Source organism: Varanus komodoensis, unplaced genomic scaffold, assembly GCF_004798865.1.
Source record: "Varanus komodoensis strain SLA01 unplaced genomic scaffold, ASM479886v1 scaffold10, whole genome shotgun sequence".
Taxonomy (NCBI): domain Eukaryota; kingdom Metazoa; phylum Chordata; class Lepidosauria; order Squamata; family Varanidae; genus Varanus; species Varanus komodoensis.
The window spans coordinates 19135917-19156397 of NW_025335269.1; the positions used below are offsets into that span (position 1 = coordinate 19135917).

Sequence of the window (20481 nt, forward strand, 5' to 3'; positions counted from 1 at the left end):
ATGGAAGTCACCATTAGTATCCTTCAGAGAGAACCAGGTTTAATATTGCCTTTGTAATTGTGGCTCTTGGAAAAATCTCTTGGCTAATTACAGTTCTCTTACTATTCACACAGTGGCTTCTGAAGTCTTTGAGGATGACAACTGCAGCAGCTTTGTTTCCGAGGAAGAATCTGAAACCCAGTCTGTATCTAGCTTCAGTTCTGGTCCAACAAGCCCTTTGGATATGCCAACTCAGTTTCTTCCTGTGGCAAGACCTAGAAGCCTGGATCTGTCCAGCCCTATTTCATTGTCTGAATTTGGTATATTTCCCCTGCTAGGACCTCGTAGTGAATGCAGTGGGGCTTCCTCTCCTGAATGTGAAATTGAAAGAGGTAAGTTGGACCCATAAAGCCTCATATGGATAATTAGAAAAATGTGTAGTTTCCTGGTTGCTGAACCTCAAAAAGAGTTGTAGAAGCTGGAGAAGGCACAAAAAAGAACAGCCAAAATGGTAACTCCCCTGAGAGGAAAAGTTTCAGTTTTTCATTTTAGGAAAAGGGCAAGGAGACTTTCAAGACCATGCATATTTGTTCTCTCTCCCCCCCTTCCCCTGCCTTGTGTTGGCGCGCGTGCGCGCGCGCACACACACACACACACACCCACCCACCCACCCCATCATAATACTGAAACCCAGATCCATGCAGTGAAGCCAAAGGGTGGAAGGTTCAGGACAGACAAGCACTTCTTTGTATTATATAACTGCAGAATTTGCTACCAAAGGAAATTTTGATGGCACCAAGCTAGATGATGTTAAAAATAGAATAGGCACATTTATTATGCAGGATGAAGCCATCAGTGGATCCTAATCATTTATTTTTAATCCACTAATGAAATTATGCAAACTGTATAGTTCTGCTATTATTTGTGCCAAATCAGCCAATTTCTACCAATTGCAATTTGTGCAAATTGACTGATTTGGCACACATCACAGAACCATGTATTGTTCATTACTAGAAGTGTTGTTCCAGATGGTCTGGACAGAGGATTTCGGGTAAGCAACTAAACACCAGGCCAGCTTAGAAAAACCTAGAAGGCCCAGAGTCCTCCCTTCTTGGTTCTGCCCCTAGGCTAGGAATAACCACCTGCCTAGGACTGTGTAGCTGTTTCAGCGGCTTTCTGTGCATCATTCCAGAGCAGCATTCCTCAATCTGGTGCCCTCTACACATGTTGGACTGCAATGTCCATCATTCCCAGCCAGCAGGGCCTTTGTAGTCTGCATGAATAAAAAGGGATCAGAAGCTTTTGCACCTGAACTGAGCTGCTCAGTCTTTGTCTGCTTTTAAAATCTCTAAAAGTGAAGCTCTTGTCCAATTTCTTTTGGTCACATCATGCTATTTCCTAGGAGCCAACAACATGTTAACCTTGCAATTTGCAGCTTCTTTATATTTGAAGTGTGAAATAATTCTATGAGCACAGCTTTAGAGTAGTCTTTCAGTGGTTCTAAAAGAAGAACCCCAGTATCCATCAACCAAGATTAAGGACTTGCATAAGAAAAGGTGTCTGAAGATAGAGAATTAGTTACTGCCTGTGCTTCCATGAAAAGATAGTGCTATAGAATTTCTATCTAAAACTAAGTAACAAATAATTGGCACAAAGCTAGTAGGGGAATAGCACCCTGGGATGTAGATGATAAATTAATTATTGTTCCTAGTAATAGAAACCTTGTCAAAGGTCTTACTGGCATCCTGGTTCATCCTGAGAGAATATTGGATACAATAGGTGGTATAAACACTATGGGGGAATGCTGAAGCTTTCAGACTGGAGCCAGACTTACTCAGTTTGAGCAGAACCATCAAAATCAGTGGGACTAAAGTCCATCATGACTAAATTGATTTCAGTGGGTCAAGTCTTAAATGGTCATGAGAGGGTTGTTTAACCTATGCAGTTTTGTATGATGTACCAGAATGGGGGTTGCATATGCAATCTGGTGAGCATTGTGGTTCAGTGTTGGTGAAATAATGCATAATGAGCCATGACATGTTGTCCAAACCTGGTCCTTAAATGTGATTAAGTCTGCATTCAGCCTATAGAATGTATGGGTAAAGAGGTTGTACCCACCCTGTTCTGTATCCAATACTATATAACCTTTCCATATCATACTCACAGGTGACAGAGCAGAAGGAGCAGAGAACAAGATGCTCGATAAAGTAAACAAGAACAGGAACAGCAGTAATTCCTCTTCTAGTGGCCCAACACTGGACAACAAGATGAAGCGGCTCTCCTTACAATGCTTGAAGGTCAAAGATGGGATTTGTGCAGACAGAAAAACAGTACAGATTGGCTGATGTCATCATGTCAAGCCCAAGGCTAATGAGGAATCTAAATTATTTATACGCAAACAACTTCTGAACATCAGAAGAACCTTGTGCCAATAACCTAATGTATGCCAAATTTTCAACGTTTACTCTTTAAAACTGCACTGAAAGTTACATCAGTGTTGATGGCCGAAGTGTGCACGTGTGGTTTTCAGATACAAGCGAGATCTTCGTCATGATAGAAGTAACAAACATCAGCTCCCCTTGTACTTCACAGCCCTTGTAGGACATTATATAACGGTTTGGCAGAAGCAATAATCCCGTCTATGGAGTTCTGTGCACTTGGGTACTGAAGGCCCAGCCATACGTTTTGAAGGCGCACCTGGCATCCATTTTGTGAACTGAGCTGTGACTTAGACATAGAATTCCAAGGTGCTGATGGTATCCCCTTTTAAAAACCATGTACTTTAAATGTATGTATTATATTTTGGATTATAAAAGGAAGCTGTTGCATGTCATGGAGCCTAGAAACTTTGTCTTATTGTAGAGCTCGTTAGTGATGAAAACGTATACCTCAAGGGTAATACAATTGTGTTAATATTGATACAAAGATGTCTAGCTTCCTATGGTTTGGGATTTGGGGGAGGGTGAATTTCAGTTATCTAGTGACAAAAATCTAATGCCCATTAGAATCTTATTTATGACAATTTAAGTACCTCAAACTAATTTGACTGTATCATTGATATGAATCAATAGGCAAGGATAGGAAAATTATTATTTTTACACCTTGGCTTACCAAGAAGAAAGAGGGAGGTGTTGCATGAGCAGATGACATAATGGTTAAGGCTGAAGGGGTGAATAATTTCTAATATCTCCATAGGTTGTCATGTGTAGCATTTTTATAATAATTAAAGGGACTTGTAGACTTAGCATCCCTTGAATGAAGAACTGACTGGAAAGGGAGTTGAAGCATGCTTCAGTAACAGCTGTTAGACAGTAGAGATGTCTGGTAGAAATAGTTAAAATCATAGGATTTTTGTTTTCCTAGTTAGCATTTATAAAATATGCATATGCCATCTCTAATAAACATATTTATTTATTTGGGGTCTTTAGCAATGCCCCATCTTCCCAAATTTTCTATTCCTTGGCTTAGTTTTCTTGTATTTTGTCCTTACTAGGTAGCTTGCATATCTCTTCCAAAAGCAAATGTAAAAAATCCTTCACACACTAAAGTCTCCTTTACCCTTTTACAATTTTGTTTTCATGTGCAGTATGGTTATATTGAAAGTGTTTAAAATGCTTTTAGAAAATTCCTTTACCAATATGTTCTCCCAAATATACATAAACCTTCCATTTGTGCATTTGGCTGCATTTCAACTGACAAAATGGACTTTGCGAGTGCCAAATGGAATGGTAATTAATAAAATGCAAACTGGAGGTTAGTGCTTTTGTGTGCTTTTTTCCCCTCCCCCCCAGTATTGTACTACAAGGGCAAGATTCATGTTTGAAGTCACAGTATAGAAAGGATTGGTTGTATTCCGGCAAGTAGATCCACTGAAATTAATTGGGCAAGGAATTATGACTAATTTATGTCCAATTTCAAGTGTTGCTCGGGATCCAATATATTATTTTGAAAGATTGTGATCTAGAATATGAATAGCTTTTGTATTTCAGTGAAATCTTGCCATTTTAAGTGGCATTTTTGTGCCACATGCAGCCGCTAGCAAGGAACACTCGAACTGTTTTTCAGAGATGATAGGTAGGCAATATGCCCCCCAATTTGCAACTGTACCTTTGAACAAGAAACCATGGTGGTGAGTAAAAAGTTTAATGATGGCATTTTTGCTCTAGCTCTATGCATCTTTTCTGGATTCATTTGTGAAAATATAGTGGTATTGGTTCCTGCAGACCAGACCATGCTGGTGCTTTAAGATTCTGCAATGCATAATAAGCTATTATGGAAGACAGGAACAGGCTCTCTTTAGGACTTTCTCACAATAATTTTTCTCATGTTCACATTTTCCAGTTAATATCCTTCCAGAAGATCCCTGGAAGTTTTTGTGTGACTGTGCTCTAAGAGTGAAGCCTACAACTAAAGCCCCACTGCATATTTAAAGGTATTCCTTGGAAGTCATATCTTTCTTCATTAAAAGAAGGGCACTAAGAGAGAACACGTTATACAGTATCTAGGGTGGGGCAAGGAATCCTGGTGTCATCAGATGTTTTGGTCTACAACTCCATAAACCTCAGTAAGCATCTGCTGGTCTTGGAATTTAAAATTGTTCCAGAGCTTGTGGGGTCCATAAATCACTGTGGCAATATAGCATTAGCTAAAAGTTGATTTTCTTCTTGTTCAGGTGTATGCCTAAAGTAACCTTTTTTTTCTAAGATGAGCAAGTCTAGTACTGATCAGTTACTATTTCTTGCAAGCAAATGACAAATCCCATTTATAATCTTTACCAGTTCTATATGCTAATAGATGAAGATAATTAAACCAGAGTCCCAGTAAATGGATTCATAATCCTCCTTCACCTCACATCTGCTCAATAGAGCTAAACATCATAAGCCAGATGTGCCACTATTCCTGAAAAAGGCTAAGTTCAGTCAGAGCTGGCCCTATCATTAGCTAGAGCTAGACCTTGTACAGACCTTAGGCAGTGGGTGCACCTTGGTGCTCAGAGGACAATCTTATATGGGCTGTATTGCCTACTGCTCGTAGACGTAGTGCAAGATGCACTCAAATTGGGAGTAAGAGCTTAGTTAGTCTCCGTACAAGGAAATGGGAGGGGATGCCATCTTATCCTCTGCTTCAGGCATCAAAATGTCAGAGTAGTCCATGATCTTATGTGGTTACTAAAGCCAAAGGCACTATACACGTCTGACGGTACTCTAATACAAAACAGAAGTGAAATCCTCAATTGTTTACAATAATGATTACTAACATAGTCTGAAATAATTTTGACACCCTCAGCAGGTGGCTACACAAACTCTGAAAAATTAAATTCTTCGATTAAGCAATTGTCCTGCCTGCAGTGCTTTCTGTGGACTGCAATAACCACAAACATGTTGGGGAGTCTTGCTAAATCCCCTTTATAGGTTGACTTTTTAATTTTTAACATATGCAGGAACCCTAACTGTGCATATGCGTGCCATAATGAATGCCTACCATGTGCACAACCAGCAAACTATGACAAATATCAGATGAGATTCAAAGCCTTTTCCCCACTAACTTATGTAGAAAATTCACATTGTAAGAAGTGGCCCTTAAATAATATATTAAATCAGCTGTTTCCTTCAGTCTTTTATTACTGACTTACAGCTGAGGCTTTGACTGCAAATAACTTTCATCTCACTAATTACCTTGCAAAAGCAGATAAGCTGCGAGTTACTGTCAAGTACACAGCATGATTCAATTCCCTCAGCCCAGATGGCCCATCTGAAGAACAGCAATTACAAGGCACCTGATTTTAATTTTCTTTTCAAAGCCAACTATCACTTGAGATTATCCCAAAAGCAATGTTTTCCCTGTTGAGTTGCTTGGTAATGTTTCTGTAACAATGCTAAGCATGTGCGCCCATTCCCCCCCGCCCCCAGTGGATCAAAAGCAACATACCATGCTTTTAAATATAGGCAGCAAGATAACTGCAGGGCATTGCAAAGCAACCTAATGAATTAACTTCTGAATTACAAAAATATAAAATGAAGGCTTATTCCCATCCTCAGTCTCTTCCCTCCCTTGACCCTACAACGCATGCACTTTATTTTGGAAGGGCTCACATGCAGAATATTGTTCTCATTTCTTCCCCAGGCAGGAAGGAGAAAAAATGAAGGTTTTCACATACTGAACTCTAAGAATATAGGATTCTGACTTCCCATTTACAGCAAAGTCAGTTTTACTGAAATGGATAAGAAAATGCTTATGATGTTGGATGCATCAACTACAACAAACTGTCAACTGATTATCTGCCTCCAGTTCTAAAAATGAAGTGTACATTTCAACAAGCTTCTATATGTGCATATTCCATTGGACACCTGGGGCTTGGACAGGAAAGAAAGAGTTCAGTCCATTGTTAGGTGAAATACAGGCAATGTGTTGCTATGGAAACTAATCTTTGAACTAATCTAATCAATTTCAGTTTTGTAGTTCAGTTTTCCCAAATGCTTTTCTGTCCAAGCCCCAGACTACCAACTGTGTACCCATATAAAACCCTGAAGTAAATGTACTCTGCATTTTAAAAACAGGTTTACTATCCCAGGCAGGCAGAAAGGGTCCCCTAATTTGATAAAAGAACTAGATTTTCTAATGAGAAATATCTACCAGGCTCATCACAAACCAGAAAGCTATTTCTAAGCTTCTCCTTTAAATGGCTTTTAAAAGAAAGCTATATAGTTTCTTTAGAGCCTCTCTAAATTCGTAAATGAAAAGCCTACGGGCCAAAATCCTAATTTGAGAAACACGTTAAAATAATCTTAATTGGCCTCTAAAGGTACTGTACCAGCACAATGCAGAGACCTGGTTCACATAATCACTGCAGCCCATTGTGGTTTAATGAAGCCTTATGGTTACCCATGGAGACCAGATTGCTCTATTCAAGTCCTGGGCTACAACTCATGTTGCCCAAATCCAGGGGAAAAAGAACTCTCCAATAATTCATGGCCTGTTGTACAGTTACTGATTTTCCCATCCAGCAAGACATTGTCTTGGGTCACACGATCCAGCAAAACATGGTACATCCCACCAGGCTGTCCCTACCATTCAAAATGGCCAGTGGCGCATACTGTGGCTTAAGTAAGTCATGCCAGGCTGCAGTGATCATGCAAGCTTGCCCAGACTCTATTTTTAGGCAAATTAGCAAAAGTAACAGAAAATGCGATTGCGCACATACATGAAACAAGGACTGGATGGTCAAAGGGAGGAATCGAAAGCACACAGAGGATCTAGCCTCACTCACTTGAATACTATTCATGACAAATATGAACCAAAAATTAGGTGCCAGGCCATTGCTTCTTAGTCCCATCTGCATCCTTAGTTACTGAATCACAGAGCACAATTTTGTGCACTACCAAAATCAAGATTTGCTGGTTTTGCAGAATGCTTACCTTCTTCAAAGATCTGTGGCCAGAAACAGTGGAGTACCTGAGACCCTAGTCACCACAAATAGCTCCTGAGTGGCAGCTAGTGTTGGTCTATAACCAAAGTACAAATGTACTTAAAAGTTCCACCCTTGCAGATATGAAATCATGCCATGTAACTATGCTCATAAGCCATGTAGAACATAGATCTTATAGTACAGATACAGAGGTTATACAGTACAGCTTGGAGACTGGGCAACAGCAGCATTCATAGACTGGGAACAAAAGACTTAAACCAGTGGGGGTCAACATTTTTGGCAAGTGTGTCACAAGTCAAGTCCAAAGTATAAGTTCCACTCTACACACAATAATCTGTATATGCAGGTTTTTGGCATTTCATAATTTTCACATTTCATATACTAACCAGCAAGCCACTGTCCAGGCACTAGGCTAACACCTGCTACTGCAGAACTGAGAAGGATTGGCTACTGGCACCTATGCAAGAGGGCCAAATGAAGTATTATCACAAGTGCAGCTATTTCAGATGAAGACAGATACTACTGTCTGGAGCAATTTTTATCATAGTATTTGGAAAAACTGAGTTTAGGAGGTGATTTGGTAAAACAGGAAAAACATACACATTTTCAAACCAGAGCTTGATTTTAAAAAAAGCCAGATTCTTATAGGCAGAATTCATGCAAAAAAGAAAAAAAGAAAAAAAAGGACATTGATGGGAACATGATTAAGTTCAAGCACATTCCTTTGCTTGCCATCAAATTGGCAACAGTTCAAGAATGAGCATGGGCAAAACAAGGGGAAGCCCCAATTTCCACTCTGCTTCAGGATGCTGCTCAGGGTCATCAGCAGAGCATCTGGTGACCCCAGCTTTGGGATGTGGCTCATTCTCTCTCAAACGATTTCTTAGGTTGGTTATTTGATTGCTGTCCAGTGAAACAGTCGAGTTGTCAAATCCGCCATATTGTGCAAAAACATATTGCGCCAGGTCACCTCATTGCAGCTGTGATATTTTAAGAGGAATAGTGCTATTAAAGTCCAAGAAAAAGGGTCCTTCCTGCTGAGGAAGGAAAGTGCTTGGAATAATATTGTAAACCCCAGCAGGTACGCTCTCAACTTCCAGATAGCAAAATCCACACCTTGGGAGAAGAAGAAAGAGGAAACAACTAAATACAATACTTATTGTAACACAGTTAAATATGCATAAATCCAATGAAATATCACCTGTAATCGCCACTATTCTTCTTCTGAAATCCCAAAGAACCTGGGTCTCCCACTGTAGAGACTGTAACAAGTTCGAGTCCAACACTGTACTGCCTGCATAGCAATCAGAAGATTGTCTTTTGGTTACAATGGTTCATTGCAAAGGGATTATGGAAAGCAGTATCGCATGATTACAAGAAGTCACTTCCCAGTGTTAGGTATATTCTGCAATTTCATGCAAGTGCAGAATCTGGTACTGAGCACAGAATGCAGCATCTTCAGAAACAGTAATTAAAAATGTGTTGTAGTAGTTGTTGCTATAAATATAGGCTAAAAACCCTAGTTAGATCCCCATAACTGAATCAGAAAAATGCAACACGCAACAACAGAAGAACTTATCATATTGGTCAGTAAGCCATTATAGTTCTAGGATATTTGAATCATATAACATCAGCTTGTTTAATTCTGCACAGACCTTGGTCCTCTTAGTTCAATTAGGAGTGGTCCACTCCTGTCCAACTGGAACTGGTAAATAGGGTTGTTCTTGCAGGTATCTCTAAAATTGCCACATCCACCAGCAGTGTGACCTTTCCACTGTCCATTCACCTAAGGAAAAATTAATCCAAGGGCTTCTTGACAACATATTTATATTTGATGTTCTTTTTAATTATTATTTTAGCCTCCTCTCCTGTCCCTTTCCAACCTCCAACACTTTGCTAGAATATTTAATTGAATAAATATACAAGGTGATTAATTCAAATTTATATAATGAATCAGATGCAGAACTGCTTCTTGATCTATCCACAGTAAATACTTTTGTGGAAAATGAGACTAAATAGACGGTAAAATAAAGAAAGCAAGGCTTAGCACATGTTTCAGCTAAACTGTCAGTTCCTTTTCAGTTATGTAAGTTTATTTATGTATAAAACATTTATACCACTTAATATATTAAAATCCCTAAATAAAACAGTATAGCAATATAAGAACATAGAATCACAGAATAGTAGAGCTGGAAGGGGCCAGAAGTCCATCAGGTCCAAACCCTGCTATTACAGGGCACTAAGTTACATGAAAGAACATATGAAACAGATAATTAACTACATTACAGTACCATAAGGAATGAAGCAGGCTAGTAGGAAAGTCTTTCTGAGATCAGGGAAAGTCAACTGAAGCATTTAGAACTAGCCAGCATTGGCCTCTTGAACTTCACAAAGGAAGGGTTGGTACCATCACTGAGAAGGTCTGTCTGTCTGCTGCAGAATGACCAACACGGCTATCTGAGAAGCCTTTAGTGGCTGACCAGGTATAGCGGGGAGGAGGGCTATTGCTATTGGGTTGCTGTTATGCAATGGATTTAGGCCCTTACAGAGCTTCTCATAGACAGTGGTGTATAGACACCACCTTCAACTAAAAGCTTATTTGAATATGTGGTCTGCTTTTGCTGAAGCTTATGTATAAACTAGAAAGGGTTATGCATTCATACAATTCTATGCATATATATCAAAAATGGAACTAAAACAAATACCCCTGATTCATCTTCAGTGTTATACTAGGGAAAGAAAACACATCAAATACAATGAGAAACTTGTTTTATTTTTGTGCTCTCTGTTGTGACACAGACACCCTCCAGGATGATCATAGCAATTTTTCTCTTACCCGTTTTGATGTGGTATATGGTGTTGGAATCTTAGAAAAGGTAAACTTGCATGCTGAATAAACCTAAGTAGACATAAAATAATAGGATGATTCATATTACGGAGTTAAGAAAAGGAAGAAATTTGAGGAAACTGACACTGAACAAAACTGAGCAGAAGCTATGGGATGGATTCAGGTTTAGTCCTACTTAAGGCAGACTCACTGAAATTAATGGGGCTTACATTAGTTAAGAGTTACTTAAGTCCCACTGATTTCAGTGGATCTATTCCAAGTAGGCCTAAGTTTGAATCCAGCCTTATGTTGCATGGGTTTCTCTTATTGAAAAAACAGATCTCAGTGCAAACATTTGTATGGTACATTAACTTCTGCTGGCAAATATATTTGCATATTCTGTACAATATGTGAATACCTGAAAGTACCTTTTGTTGGTGCTTCAAAGAATTAAATGTGTATAGAAAACAGAAGTACTAGTCTTTACAGGGATTCTGCCAGAGCCAGTGCGGTACAATAGTTAAGAGTGTGAGCCTGAGGTAATCTGGGTTCTAGTCCCAGCTTGGCCAAGTGGGTGACTTGGGCCAGTCACAGACTCTCAGCCCAACCTACTTCACAGGGTTGTTGTTGTGGGGATATGATTGAGAGCCAGAGCAGAATTATGTAAGCCACCTTGAGTTCTTGTAAGAAAAAAGGCATGCTAGAAATCACATAAATAAATTCCAGAGCACTCTTCAGAGGCAGAGACAATGATCAGTATCAGTTTGGACCACAGTTTTTCTCAGAGCAATCTCCTGGTACTCCAAGTAATGGTGACACCCCTTTTGCCCACCAATTTTAACCAGTGGAAGAGTAGTTACTTCTTGACTTTTGTACAAAGAAGTAAGTGCCCAATTGTTCCCAGCAATGTAAGAACTCTACAACTATTCAATCAAAGGTGTGTTAGTACATGTACAAAATATAACCAGTCTTGAGTATTCATGTCTACAGGCCAACCCATGGCCTACAGACTGGAAATTATGGGACTTGCAGTCCAACACATTTAGAAGGTACAAGTTTGGGAAGGGCTTGCAATGATGTGCCACAGGTTTCCCCAGGGACCATGCAATGTACCAACCACCTGACCTGGGTATGTGAGGGAGAAACAGCAAGTTCATGCTGCCTTGGGTGAAATCCCAGTGCTCTACCCTGGCAGAAGGCAGACTGATGGGCCATGTACAAGTGAAGGTCACCATACAGAGAGGGCACCATATATGATAGCTGTTATTGCACCAGTATGATTTTTTCATGCTATTACAACTGACCATACCGCCCCTCTTCCCCTAATAACTGAAGGAACCAGAGTGTTCACAGGACCTTTATTCAACTAAGCACTCTCTATGGGTGATAGTTGCATCTGATGTCCCACATTTCTGCAGCTATGTATGAAATAAACAGCAGGACAGTAACTAGATTCAGACATCAACCCATAGTTAAAGGTTGATTATGGACTGTCATTGAAACATGGGTTATCATGCTGCCTGAATGCACTTGGGAAAACAAACCATGGTGAATAATGCCCAGTGTGCAACCTAACATGGCTTCTCTTGTTCGTGGTTAGCAAGCTATGGCTTATCAACACATCAGAGTTCAAGTTAACATGATTGTCATTGAAAGAATGACAATCCACACAGAACCCTTGAGTGTGAGTTATCATTTTGTCTGAACCCAGTTGAGATAACCCTGACAAGCAGATCTGTGAATAATCACCTGTCTGTCCATTTGAAGTAAGAAACACCTTGAAGTCAACACCCATTCTCCCATCAACTCTTAAGAGAAGTGATGGATTCTGGGTTGCCTACTAATATTTCGTTTGCAAGGCTGTCTATAGGCACGTACCCTGAGTGTATAGTGAATTGTGTTCTGTTTCTCATACTGAGAAACGACCATTGTAAATGTGTGAGTCCCTGGAGAAGTCAGTGTTATCTTGGTGAGATAGTGGGGACTGTTGATCCGAATTCCATCAATGTATGGCGGAGGATCCGCTGGAAAAGTAAAGAGATATATTAAATTTATGTTTTGAACATTCTGTAGAGGAGGAGAGAAGCTTCTTTAATTTCCATGTAATATGTTTAGAGAACATAGATGGTAAAGCAACACAGATGAAGGTCCTCTTATCTTTCCAAAGTAACTTCTGTGCAGACACGAACAGAAGCGGCTGAACCTCACGTCCAGGGGACAAGTCACAGTCAAAGAGAATGGAATGCTAAACCAGCAGTGCAGAAACTCTGGCTCATGGCAGCCTGTGCCACTTTCTTAGGCTCTGCAACTGAGCCTCTGCCACAAGCCTGAGCAACATATGGGGTTCTAGGGAGAGGCAAGAGAGAAGAATCTCTGCTGTCTTCTCTGACCTATGAGATGTAAGTGAGCAGAGCCACCACTAGGCTCACACATGGCCTCCACCTGCCCCATCCTTGTTCCAAACAGCCAGGAGGAGTCTGAAAGCTTCCACTTGTGATTAAGCACAGCTTGGCATGTTGCCTGAACCTGCCAGATTCTGGTTATTCTGTGATAACTAGTTTCCAAACCAAAGTTTAGAAAGCTTTCTTGTTTTAACATAGTCAAGGTCATCTATAGTCCTGGGTTAATTAAAAACCCGAAAGCAGCTCCTTTGGTCTGTGCAGGAATAGAGGACATGGCAGTGTTTCATCCGATATTTCCATCTTTCTTAAACTATGAGCTTTGTGACCAAAACTTTCCACAAAAACAAGGAAGGCTAAGGATCATACGATTTTTTTTTCATTCCTGTGAGTGGAAAAGGGGAAAGAAACATAAACATACATACCAGGGTAGTAAACCTTTTTCCCATTGGTTTTGTATACAACCATCGTGATGAATTCCCGGTTGCGTGCAAAATCATCCTGTAGAAAACCCATTACCAAAAAGCGATCTGTTTATTAAAAGCCCCTTATATTTCAATATGTACTAAACTTCTGACATGCAGAATTAACTCCTATTCCCAACAGACCGCATTTCTCCGGGAGCGGTGTAGAACCCCTTTCAGCCCAAGGCCGCATTCAATTTTGGATAAACTCTTGGGAGTGCATCCCAGAGGCAAGAAGGGAACAAAAAAGGGGGAGGACCAAGGGGAAAAAGGGACCAAAAATACCACCCTGTTTCATCTTAAAAGTTCTTACTGCCAGTAACTAAATCATGAGACAATTTCAACCATTTAGAACAGGGAGGGATGAGCAAATAGTGGGAAACAAAAAGATCAGCAGTTTGAAGGCGCAGGGAAATGGGGCATGAGCCCCTGAGGATTCCCCAAGAGCTGAATTAGGACCCAGGCCTGAAGTTCTGGACCCCTGCTTGAGAGCATTCAGGGTAAGAATTATCTGCTCTTGGTCCCTATATTTTTCCAACAGCCTCCATGTTGGAGTCTAGCCAGAAAAGGAAACAAGCTCATGCTGGTGGATTAGGTAGTGATACAGTATGCTGCCTCTGTGAGGGAGTGAATTCTGGGCTCGTAGAAGCGTGTCATTAAGACATCTTAGAGCACACCATGAGTTCTCCCATGCAGTGATAGATTCCTCCAGCTGCTGGGAATTAATGATGTGCTTATAAGTGCACTAGAAAGCACACCAACATCTTGCTTGAGAGATAAGCAACAGGCACACGGCTCTTCATAGAACAGAAACAGTTCTGTGAAATCTGGGTCATTTTTACCCCCCTCCTCTTGACAGCTCAAACACCAAAAAGGCACTTCTGGGCCTTACTGCACTTCCACTTTCAACTTATTCGGAAAAAGGACAAATACCTTGTCAGTAATGTGTCTACTGAGCAGAACCCACACTGCTGCGCCACCTTGTGGGCACTGAACCTCCAGTTTGTACTGTGGATTATTAGCTAGGCTGTATGCATCCTTCACAGGACCCTGTTTGGCATCCCAGGTACTGAGAGAGAGAGAGGAGGAAAGAGAAGGAAAAACACAAGTAGTTCTTCATTTAACGAAGCTTCAGCTGCTGCAGTTCAAAACCTATTTTTAGCCATTGCTCATTTTGAATAGAATGAGTGTGAAATCTATTTAGAAAGAAAGCCTACTCTTATAGGGAACCAAACGGAAACACTTTAGAAAACTGAAACCTGTGAATGCACAGGAATGGCAATGTTACTTGCCACCTTAATCCCATCCTACAAGCAGAATGCAAGGAGTCATTTGAATTACAAGGAAGGTGCCTCTGCAGTTGGCTAGAGGATGCATGAGCAGAGTAGCCCACTGTGGAAAGGAAGGAAAAAAGAAAGCATGAGTGGACCCTAAGAACCTGAGCAGAGAAATGGCAGAGTTGGAAAAGGAAATAAGCAAAACGCACAGAAGTATTCCTGTCTTCATACAAATTTCAGAATCAGGTTAAGGAGCTATTCCATTCCTGCATCACATGAGATTACACCAACACATGTCTTATTCCCATACACCTCTACTTGGAAAGATGCCCCATTACAATTCGTAGTAAGCTGTCATATCAAGACAGTCAATTTGTCCATCCAGCTCACCCTTCTCCATGCAGACAGGCAGTGGCTCTTTGGGGGTCATGTCCAGCTACCTGTTATTTTTAAAACTCAAAACCTCAGGAAATCTGCCTGGGATGTTTTGTACACAGAGAACAAGCTCTGAGACTGAGCATAAGGGGCTCTCTGCTGAACTGAGGGGAATTAAGGACACAGCAAGAGCCCTGCTGGATCAGGGCCTAAGTAATTCTGCATCCTGTTCACACAGTGGCCAATAGTGCCCACAGGGAACCCACAAATAACACAAGACTGCAGAAGTACCCTCCTGCCCATGTTCCCCAGCAAAAGGCAGAGCACTTTTGATAGTGGAGGCAGCATATAGCCAGCAGGGCTAGTGGTTTCTCCTCCACAGATTTGTCTAACTCACTCTTAAGCCATCCAAACTGGTGGCCCTCACTAACTGGGGAAGTGAATTGCATAGTTTAACTATGCATTAAGTAGTATTGACTTGTATCTGTCTGAATAACCCACCAGTCAGCATCATGGGATGACCCCGGTTTCTAGTGTTATGGGAGAGGAAGAAAAAGGTTCCTCTCTCCACTTTCTCCACACCATGCATAATTTTAAACACCTCTATCATCTCTGCTCGTATTTGCCTTTTTTCTAAGCTAAACAATCCCACTTGTAAGCTCTTCTCATAGGGGAGCTGCTCCAGCCCCTTGATTTTAGTTGCCCTTTTCTGCAGTTTTTACAGCTCTCCAATATCCCCTTTTTAGGCTCAGCGACAAGTACTGCACATGGTGTTCTAACTGTGCTTTGGCTCACAACCTGAAAGGAACAGCAGCTTCCTCTCACACAGAATTCAGAATGCAAGCAAAGCACTGCTCCCATGCCCCATGAAGAAAAGTATGTGCATAATGTTATTCTCCAAAGATCATTGTTCGTTCTTCTTGAGGGACCACTGCCATAAATGTGCAATAAGAGAGACATGGGTGCAGCACTGACAATCCAAACTTTTGCCATCTATTTAACAGGTGACAGCATATGGCCAAAATGTTAAAGGCATGTTTCAAGGGCAGGACATCCAGTAAGTGTTAAGCTAGGCCGACAGTGACCTTGAAGCAATTTCACTGGTGAATGTGGGCACGCTCCAAATTAACAGATGTGTAAATGATTATAAAGTGCCACCACAACAAAGAACCGACACAGCTGCCAGGAACACCAAATATTTAAAAAGAAAATAACATCAGGGAGCCTAGAGTTAGCTGCAGCTATGAAGGAGAGGAATGTTTTTCTCTTTCCTTTGAAAGTGAGATTGTATACTGAAACCCGGGAGAATAAAAATGAATCTATCTAACTATTTTCCTTTTGTGTCAGACTGTAACATTTCTTCAGGGACAATTTCTCCCTTTATGACATTCACTGTAATCTCTATTTTATTGTTTCTATTTTATCATTTATTGTTAAAAGGATACACATTCATCCATCACCTAATACTGCCCACATTATCAAACCTTTATCTGTGATCCTTGGCACACATACTAAGGGGGAACAAGGGTATGCCCCTTGTGGTTATTTTATTTCTAAAATGCATTAAGTGTAATTAATTTGAATGCGTTTTGCTGGAGTGAAATCTTCAGCCACAAAGGGCAGACTTCTCTAACAAACACCCCATGCTGGTTTGGAAGCCAGGGGAAGTTAGGCAGCTGAGGGGCAGAGTTTTCCAGTGCTCTGGGGTAGCTCCCTCAGGGGAATGGAGCCATGGCTTCAACTCAGACATGGAAACCACTGTCTGTAAGTTATGCTTAAATTCTGCCTTCTCCCCCAAGAGCCCAAAGCAGTATCCTCTCCACTTTATTCTCACAAGCATTCTTGAGGTAGCTCGGCTGAGAGCTGATGACAGACCCAAAACAGCTCAATGAGTTTTGAGGTTGGGGGAGAACTGAACCTGGATCTCCTGAGTCCCAGTAAAGCTCTTATTTACATGCAGCCTGTTGCATCCAATGAGCAAGATTCGTCCACCCATGTGAAGCTGAACCCATTTGCATAAAACCACTCCATCCCTTTCTCTCGGGAACAAACCTGTGAATACATGTTGATTCTTTAAAGAGACCTGGATTCCAGCTCAGATAAATAACATCAAAATACTTGCACAGGTCTTCCCAGGCCATCCAGAAAATTCCTACAAGAAGGAAAATATGATGGTGAGAAATGCAATTAGGGTTCTCAACAGGCTGCTTTTAACATACATGCATGAGAATGACAAGAGTCAGTAATAATAAAAGCTTCCAAATTTCCTTGGAAGTTCTGTAAGTTGAGGAGTACAGGGAATTTATAGTAAATCAATAAGTAGCATCAAAAACACTTGCCCTGTAAAATGTTTTGGCATAAATTCAACACATCACCATTATTACCTGATATAACTAATTATGGAGCTGCTGCTTTGTTGTATTCTTTTAAGATACATTCTCAAAACAATTTTTATACTGATTTATATACTGTATTATATGTGTTCTTATGCAAACTGCCTGGAAATCCTGGTTGTCAAAAGGTATGGCAGCAACTTAAAGACATGAAATAAACAAGCATGGGGAGGAAGAGAATGTAAATGGTGCAGCCCCACATATGCTTATTTTATTATATTTATATCCCACTTGTTTTCCTTTCAAAGAACTTAAGGTGGCTTAAATAACTCTCCTCCTCCTCCTCCTCCTCATCTTATCCTCACAACAAGCCTGTGAAATAGGCTGGGTTGAGAGTTCAAGATCAGCGAACATCCTCCCAGAAAAACATGTACAGCAGCCTCCCCCAGCTTGATGGCCTTCAGAAGCAGTTCAACCGCAACTCCCAGAATTCCCATCCAGCAGTGCCACTGGCTGGCAATTCCGGGTGTTGCAGTCCAAATGTAGCTGGAATGCACAAGGCTGAGGAAGGCATGATTGCTGTCTGAATCCTAGTGAGGACTGGGTCAGATTTCCTCTGTAATGATATACCTCTTCAGTGGTCTGCTCACTGGTAAATGGAATCAGTTTCTTCTCATCACTTGTTGCATTGCATTGCATTCCATTTTTTTAAACCTACAGAAACTCACTCTATGAAGACCATCACTTCTCTTGGACACCTCACCATTTCAATATGCCTGACTTCACAGGAGTTATCCAATTGCATAAAAACAAGTTACAGCCCAGTTTCCAAAGGTTTTAGAAACATAGAAACAGAGCGAGTCAGAAGAGGCCTCCCGGGCCATCTAGTCTGACCTCCGGCACCAGCCGGCTCCGCTCATGACATGCCCACCATGTGCACATCCACCATGTGCATGTCCATGTGCATGTCTTTCTCTTCTGTTACTCTGCAAAAGCTTAACATGCCTAAGAGTCATTGGTGGACTTGATTAATCTGATGCACCTAATCCACAACTCAATTCGGACAAAATGCTGAGCTACATAGAACAATCTGAATGTATATTTACTCAGAAACTAAGCCCCATATTATAATAGGGCAATACAATACATTTGCAGTACTAATCAACTGTGTTTCATGGATAGCCTTGCATATGTTTCTAGGCTCACCTAAGTATACGCAGGAACAGAAGCCTGCAAATAGCCACCAGTGCAAATTATTTTGCCAGGGACCTTCACACCTTCCTGTCTTCCACTGCCCCTCATGCACAACAATGCCAGGATGCTTGGCTCCCAAACCACCAGGAACTAGTGAAACATGGGATTCTCCCACTCCTTCCCAAGCTTCAATTCTATTCCAAAGGGACCACCACTGAGCCATTTGTATTCATGTTTGTTCAAACTTTCCCATAAAATGCTGCTTTACCATTGTCTATTTTCTGTGCTGTTCTGGGGTCAAAGTTTAAGTATTTCTGGAGGTCAGGGGTCCAGTTCTTCTTATCATTTTCACTGTATCTTCCTTTCCAGCGTAGGTGACTCCAGGGATTTTTCAACTGGATGAATCGAAGCCCCTAGAAACACAGAATAGCTGTAATATTCCATTAGTACATTTCTTTCCAAGAATGGAAGATGTTAAATACCATTTAATTATCAGAACATCTGGATAAAGCTGATTGGAGAAAGATACTTCTCTCTGCTGCTTTTGAGCAGTTCCAAATTGCTGTATTTGCAAATGAAACCTGTCAATTTTAAAAAGATGTTCCATACACCTGTCTTGTGAATACCTTATACTCCCTGATATCTAAAACAGCATAGGCATGGGTTGGCACCAAACCCCATCTTTCTCCTTCTTCTTCAGTCATCACTCCTGTGGCTGTTGTAATAAGTACATCCCCTTTGTGAAATCTGGCCACAAAGAACAAGAAAGTTTAGTTTAGGGTTCTGTTTATGAAAAGAGTAACTGACATTTCTTATTTACTGCTCTGGAGGGGGAAAAGGCAGAAGGTATTCTGGAAAGATTAACAAAATGATGGCATACTTGGTAACTCCGAGTTTCCATGGTTAAGAGTGAAAGAGCTACCAAAGAACTACCCTGAGAGGTTGTAGCTACTGTAGCAAATTCTAGAAGCACTGGAGTATTCGCTACCTGATACTTCTAATTAAGCCATTTTCTAGCTTTTCCAGAGGGCATCCTAGCCTAGCTGTGACAGCCTGCCCCATTCAACCTGGCATCCTCCTGGCTGCCACTATGGTCTAGTTAGTCATGCTGGATGGGGCATGTTGGGAGTTGTAGTCCAACTCATCTGAAGGACACCATATTGGGGGAAAGCTGAGTGAAGCATCTGAAACGCAAAAAGACTGAATGTCAGACGTAACACATTCTCAATTTCACATCCTGGCATTTTTGAAGTTCTATAATATGTTTGGCACTTCAACCTTAATCTAAATAAGGATAGTGTATAGCTAAGTCTGTCAAATTTGTGTTTGCTTTTTAAACCTATTAATATAAATTGAAAAAACAACATCCCAAAAACCCCAAATCTTCCATCTTCAGTAGCCATAGCCAGAACTTCTGATCATCCATCCTTTTATCCTAAATTGCAATCAGAAACTAGGCCTGATAAAATACCTGAGTGCTGAGACACTTGCAAATTAGACCAAAAAATTACCTCTGATAAAGCATTCTGAAAAAATTGTCTTTGTTAAAAGCTTGATTGTCTGAGTGCATAGCCATCCTTTCAGGTATCCAGCCAGTCAATGCATGGAGATCAATATTCTGAAACATAAGCAGATCTCATAAACAAAACAAAAATGGAGGTCTAATGCAAACCATATACATGAAAAAACACTGTGTTAATATTTAAGCAATAATGGCTCCAGGTCTGAAACTTCCAGACTTCATTTCTTTTCAATGCAGGTATACATGAAATATTTTCTAAACCTATGTTATCACCTTGCAAGTCACTTTTCTACCATTAGTGTTGTGTGTATTTATAAGACCTAAAATACATAAACCAATAAATGGGCTTGCAGGTTAGCCAGCTTATTTAATGGAAGCACCATGGATTTTGGATCAGCCCTAGAAATGTTTGAATTAGGGTTCAGATGAGACTAAACTGCTGCTTATGACTCGGTTCCTTTTCTTCTTTCTTTTGCTGGTAAATTTAATAGCTTTTTTTCCCTTCACGCCTGAAATGATTAAGTTGAAAATATGATAGTAATAAAAGCCAAGGGCTCCAAGTTAAGGTATCCAAATGCATTATGTTGTGAGAACTTCATTCTTAAAATGAAGTCAGGCTATTTCCCAATTGCTGAGAACATTTCTACAATAATATTACTCATTCCAACAGAAAGGGTTTGCCAAG

The 20481-nt window shown here is 40.7% G+C and overlaps 2 protein-coding genes across 5 annotated transcripts in view; one reads left to right on the forward strand and one right to left on the reverse strand.

Annotated features, from left to right (window-relative positions):
* Window positions 1-3731, forward strand: part of SH3BP5 (SH3 domain binding protein 5) — a 41844-nt gene extending 38113 nt beyond the window's left edge. The window contains exons 8-9 of the mRNA XM_044455660.1: window positions 114-371; window positions 2146-3731. Coding sequence (XP_044311595.1) covers window positions 114-371; window positions 2146-2324 — 437 coding nt within the window. The 3' untranslated portion in view covers window positions 2325-3731. The remainder of the gene's footprint in view (window positions 1-113; window positions 372-2145) is intronic.
* A 4194-nt stretch (window positions 3732-7925) lies between these two features.
* CAPN7 (calpain 7) overlaps window positions 7926-20481 on the reverse strand; it is a 29497-nt gene continuing 16941 nt past the window's right edge. For 3 of the 4 annotated variants that reach the window (XM_044455621.1, XM_044455628.1, XM_044455638.1), the window contains 11 exons: window positions 19786-19892; window positions 18901-19021; window positions 18543-18687; window positions 16800-16899; window positions 14029-14164; window positions 13057-13132; window positions 12111-12256; window positions 10242-10304; window positions 9061-9191; window positions 8607-8699; window positions 7926-8521 (listed from right to left, as the gene is read on the reverse strand). In XM_044455621.1, the coding sequence (XP_044311556.1) occupies window positions 8377-8521; window positions 8607-8699; window positions 9061-9191; window positions 10242-10304; window positions 12111-12256; window positions 13057-13132; window positions 14029-14164; window positions 16800-16899; window positions 18543-18687; window positions 18901-19021; window positions 19786-19892 (1263 nt within the window). In that variant the 3' untranslated portion in view covers window positions 7926-8376. The remainder of the gene's footprint in view (window positions 8522-8606; window positions 8700-9060; window positions 9192-10241; window positions 10305-12110; window positions 12257-13056; window positions 13133-14028; window positions 14165-16799; window positions 16900-18542; window positions 18688-18900; window positions 19022-19785; window positions 19893-20481) is intronic. The other variant, XM_044455646.1, reaches the window with a different exon arrangement.